The 5,419-nt window shown below is 49.4% G+C and overlaps 2 protein-coding genes across 4 annotated transcripts in view; both read right to left on the bottom strand.

The window, feature by feature from the left end:
- The window catches only part of LOC113209721 (CLIP-associating protein 1-A), a gene marked incomplete in the record, with an annotated part of 96,965 nt that overhangs the window by 90,045 nt on the left and 1,501 nt on the right, over nucleotides 1-5,419 (bottom strand).
- The window catches only part of LOC113209727 (protein Wnt-16-like), a 94,676-nt gene continuing 90,064 nt past the window's right edge, over nucleotides 808-5,419 (bottom strand). For all 3 annotated transcript variants that reach the window (XM_052275285.1, XM_052275281.1, XM_052275289.1), the window contains exons 5-8: nucleotides 3,808-3,976; nucleotides 3,355-3,572; nucleotides 2,715-2,904; nucleotides 808-2,577 (exon numbers count right to left, since the gene is read on the bottom strand). In XM_052275285.1, coding sequence (XP_052131245.1) covers nucleotides 2,476-2,577; nucleotides 2,715-2,904; nucleotides 3,355-3,572; nucleotides 3,808-3,976 — 679 coding nt within the window. In that variant the 3' untranslated portion in view covers nucleotides 808-2,475. The remainder of the gene's footprint in view (nucleotides 2,578-2,714; nucleotides 2,905-3,354; nucleotides 3,573-3,807; nucleotides 3,977-5,419) is intronic.

Here is a 5,419-nt window from a genome sequence, read left to right on the forward strand (position 1 = left end):
CCCGACAGCAACAGCCCGCGTGAATGACAGTGAAGGATCACACACGTCCTTTGACCGAGTCGAGTCCGCCAGCGAGGAGCAGGAGTCCCGCTCGGAACTGCGGACCAGACTGTAACAAAGCGCTCTACCCAGAGCGCTATCCAATTATGTAAGCTCTAGAAAAGTATAGGATAGTTTTGACTTTATAAACTGTAGCTAGGGGTGCAAATGATTTGAATAGACCGATACATTGTAATTTCTTATTTGCGCTTTCTGGTTCACGTCAACGCGAGGGTAGTTCCATGACGGCTTGCGGGGTTCTCCATCCGCTTCCCCCTACCTCTTCCCCCAACCGCACCACCAGCCCCCTTCCGCATCGGTGTCCTTATTCCTCTAGGACAGACTGCATGCAATTGCCGTTGTGATTCGCTGGTTTCGTGTGGCTCTGTCGTAATTTCCGGTTCCGCCGTCGCCGCCTGGCAGCTTCTACTTCCGGTCACGGCATGCCTTTTCCCGTTGATAAAGGGTCTGCGCCCTTCGCCCTTCTCCGCAACGGCAAAAAAGGAGAACTGACTGAATGAGAAATCCAATTTGTACGCGATTCGTCGTATCCCAGTGAGAAACCGAATACACGTCAGCCGCTGGGTCAGAGGTTGAAATCCTGTCGACTTTCGGAACAGGGCTGTCTGAAAGGAGTGTGCGAGAGTCTAATCGCCGTCTTTGTCCAAGATTCCTCACTGTGGCGTGCTGTAAATCGCGGTTATTTTTGGATTCCCCCACATGAGGTCATTGCCAACCGTTCCGAACGGATCAAGTATACATGCGATGTGTGCTTTGGACATGATTTATTTTTTGGCTACTCACTAGGACAGTATAAAGAGTTTGATATAAATTACTTTCATTTTGTACATTGTATGAATCTACATAATACATTAGAGCCTTTCTACAGGGGCGGCGAGCCAGTACTATTTACAATATGGAGGCACTCTCCATCGCAGCGGAAGAAAGACAGCAAGCGCAATTCTGACGATCGATGTAATAAATTAATTGTTACTTGCCATTATTCACGGCCGTGTCGTCAACTTTACAGGAACATAGCTGGCACGGCATCAGCAGACAGCAGATATGAATAGGAGCGGCCAGTCTGCACCGCACACGTATATAAAATGCGTAAATTTTCAGACAACATTTTTGAACGCTGTTTTACGACTAAACTACAATGAGTTTTTTGAAATTGACATGGAACACTAATTCTAAACTATACAAACGGCGGGCTTCCCAATGTAAGCATTTGGTTTTTGACTCAAAAAGTACGACTCTATAGTTGGTTACGTTATCGCTCAGTTACACATCTCTACAAATACACCAAAGTGGCAAACTAATGTTTGAGTAACAAGTATACAAAAAACGACTCGACGTCTCATCGAAGAATTTGAGTCGGAACTGTCCATGTCACACCAGAGAAGGCACTAAAATGCCCCAAAGCTGCTAAATTTTAGTGCCTTTGGAAACCTTAAATTTAAGCATAAATTCATGCCTTTATAAAGGCAATAAAATTTAGAACCTTTAAAAGGCACTAAGTCCTAACTTTGGTTTCACAGTGATGGTCCCACATTTTGACGCATTTCTTACCCACCATGATGTCAACTTGACTCAATATAACTGGTTAAGACACGTCTCGGTCAAAATTTCATCAAGATGGGTCAGGAAAGTGTTAAAATGGGAGACCATTTTGACATAGGCGGTGAAGTCTCAAATCCTTCCGTCGGGTAAACCAAGACAAAAATCATATGGGCACCACAAAAATGCACATACATCACCGTATAATTGTTACACTTTTTAAAAAGTCATATTGCTGTTAAAATGTATTTTATAATAAGCTGCAGTTTGAGATTGTAAGGAAATGTGTCCAAATACATCGTCGGCGGAGGACAAATGACTTAAAAAAACAGACATTTCACAGGCAAAGTACAAAAAATACACAAGAGAAGTTTTTTAGGGTAGCGTTTCGCTAAAATAGTAACAGTCGAAGAAATAAGTGACAAGAATAGAAACTGACCGCATTATGGACGATGTATCTACCAGTGGCGGTAGTCGGCCGATTGGCTCTCTGTTTTCCGACAGGAAATTAAGTACGTCTCTTACTTGAAGCGTAACAAAACAAAAGCAACAGAATCGTCACGTCACAGTACACCGTTATCACGTAACAAATGATTTAAATTTCATGAAACCTATTTACAATAGACACATATGCGGTCACACGCCGCACTGTGGAATGACTTTTGATTTCAACTCGTGAAATCTGTTTCCCTCACTCACTTTCCGAACAGATTCTTTGTATATTTGGTACACCGGCCGGACCTGCACCGTCTGTCGCGGACGTTCAGCGAGGCACGCCAATTTCATGGGGAATTTCTTCAAATATCCATCAAATTTTCGCACGCAACAAAATCTGTTGCTCCTCTCTTCGGTTTGGCAAAGGTGCTCTGTTCCGAATCACTTGCAGGTGTGCCTGTCCATCACCGTCTCGCACGTCTTGCACGTCACGTAGCAGCACCAGACGAACTTGCAGTGGCATCGCTCCACGTGTTTCACAACCTGTGGGTGACGAGAAATTAATAAGAACAAAGTAGACCACTTACATTTGCCCCGAAAGTAGAATCATCTGCAAACAGCGTGACGGCGTCATACGCCTTGAAACTTAATTTTTGTCACAATTCTGAAGCCGCTCATACCTGGGTGTTGTAGCCGCGGCCGCAGCACAGCAGGTCGCAGCTCTGCGCGCCCGAGCCCGTCTTGTTGCAGGCGCGCCCGCTCGTGCCCGCGATGCCCCTGGTCGGGTCGGTCACGCAGTAGTCGGGGCTCTTGTGGATGTGCACCAGGTCGCCCTTGGACAGCGACCGCTTCCACTTGTTGCGCCCGCCCCTGAGAAACAAAGCACACAATCCTACGTCAGTACGGACAGGGATTGGATTGTAGCTCGAATATGGCCCCAAGGAGGATACATCAGCCATATCCCAGCTAATTATTAGCCGTCGTACTACGCGGCCGTGGACTTAGCAAATAATGCACGGTAAAAACTGTCCACAGCATTACCAGAAATAATTAACAAAAATATAAAGGTTTAATGAGAAATGACAGAGTTTTCTATATTGAGAAATACTTCACTTTAACCTTTTTTTTAAAACAATTTTGAACTGTGATTTCCGGTGATTTTATAACGTAAACCGTGTAGGATAGAGCAGAAATCTTTTTAGTTTCAAACCGTTATTCCGAAAAGAACAGTTTTAAAACTGTTGTAGATGCTGTAAATTTTTTAAAAGACTGTGTCGTCTTATCACGCTGTTTAGTTTTGCAGTTTCGTTGCCCATGTACCTGTTGCTCTGGTTGCCGCCCGAGCGCGGGCTCTTGCTCTTCCGCCGCATGCGCCGGCGGCCGCGGGGACTGGTGATCTGCACGGCCTGGCGGTACTTCCTCTTGAGGAGGTCGCCCACCTCGCTGAAGGCGGGCAGCGTCCGCCAGCACGTCTTGAGCTCGCACGAGCCGGACACCCCGTGGCAGCGGCAGTGCATCCGCAGCAGCGAGCTCACCACCTGCGCGGGGGGGGGGAAGGAAAATGTTTTTAAAGTAAAAAATAAGTAAATTGTGGACACACATAGCTAGTTCATGTATAAATATTCTTCATTGAACAAAAGGAAAATTTTGTATGTGCCATTTTGACAAAACAAAATGTAGTTCTTTTTGTTGTGTAGTAAAAATTTTGCGTTTCTACCAAAAAGAGTTTTTTTACAGTATAGTTTCTATTACTAAATTTCGAACATTGCGTACCTGTCTGCCGGCCTCGTTGTTGTGCAGGTTCATCCTGGCGCGGACCGCGTACGTCTTGCGGGCCTTGGGGTCCTTCAGGGGCTCCTTGGACTCCACGCTGTTGTGCCGGCCGCGCTCCGGGGCGTCCACGAACTTGCGGGAAAACTGCAGCCCGTACTCCAGATTGTCACTGTGGCGAGAAAAATAAAAAAATAAACGTACTGTACCCGAGTGAAAATAGAGTATAGGATTATAGTCAAATTTAGTTTCGGGTGTCAAATGAGTTGTGTGTATTGGTCGGTGTTGGCCAGAGTGTCGTCAAAAGTGTTTTGATGAACAAGTTTCTTTCCACTTTTTTTTTTCTGGATGAAAATTCCAGTCTTGGACAGCTGGCAAGCGCAGGCCGTGCAAGTGTTCCAATTCGCCCACGTCACCCTCCCTCGGCCTCTACCTTGCTCAAGAAAGTCCCCGCGGCGGAAAAAAGGCCCCCCGCGCATCCCGTTCGCTCCCTTCCCTTCCCAAACAACTAGCTGCCAGCCGTGAGGTGCGACGCGCGCCCCGCCGGCGCAGAATAATTACTCATTAAACTTTTAAACTCGGGGCCAAAAAGTCGGGAGACTAAATTGAAAATGGCGCCACACCAGCTCGAGACGAGCAGCGCGTCATGGCCATGGCGACCCTCTGTCCGGAGGACGGGGAGAAGAGAGAGAGAGGATATCTGTTTTGTGAGCCCCGAATGTATGGTATACTTCCAGAGAGGAAGAATCGATATGTATGTTGTTCTTAGACCAGTTGACGCCTGATGGGTAGGCAATTTCTGTCGCCATCGTACATCTGAGCTAAGCGGATGGCCTATCATCGAGCCGGCAGGCGTCTCTACCTCGGAGTGACTTTGGGTAAAAAGTATTGTTGGACGTCTGGATGTGTTTATTCTTGCATGACATTTACAGGAAGAGGAAAAGGGGGTAGGAGGGACAAGAGGAGGGGGGGAGTGAGATATGAGAGAGAGAGAGAGAGAGAGAGAGAGAGAGAGAGAGAGAGAGAGCTCTCTTCCGCGTGCCACAAAGTGCGCACAAACACTCGCTCACCTGCGCCCTGCGCCCCCGCCCGCGGCCACAGCCCCGTGTGAGTGTACGTTACGCGCTCGGGGCGGAACTCTCTGGCGTAAATGAACCCTGCTCGCGTGACACTCGTGCACTGGATACAGTCGACCCCAGCCGCCCTTCCCTCCCCCCCGGGGGCCCGGGCCGTGAGGCAGGTGTAACAGCGGGGGCCCCCGCCGGGTCGGTGCCGGGCCGGGCGCCTCTCCTCTGAGCACGGCCGGGTGGTGTGGGGGCCAGACCCAGGCCCCCGCGCCACCCCCGGCCCGGAGGGCTCCTCTTTTTGCCCCCTCGTGACCCCGTGTGCAGGCACGCGCGAGGCGTGGCGTGGAGGGGCGGGGCGGGACGGGGACTGGCGTGCAAGTTGCGAGATTTATCCGCACTCTTGTGTGAAATTCGCCGAGGTGAGGGAGGGGATGAGCGCGCGGAGCGGGAACGGAGTGGCGGCCGGAAGCGGGAGCAGCAGCAGCAGCAGCAGCAGCAGCAGCAGCAGCAGCAGCAGCAGCAGCAGCAGCAGCAGCAGCGGCAGCAGC

This window comes from Frankliniella occidentalis, unplaced genomic scaffold (assembly GCF_000697945.3).
Source record: "Frankliniella occidentalis isolate FOCC.00 unplaced genomic scaffold, Focc_3.1 Scaffold8, whole genome shotgun sequence".
In the NCBI taxonomy this organism is placed as follows: Eukaryota; Metazoa; Arthropoda; class Insecta; order Thysanoptera; family Thripidae; genus Frankliniella; species Frankliniella occidentalis.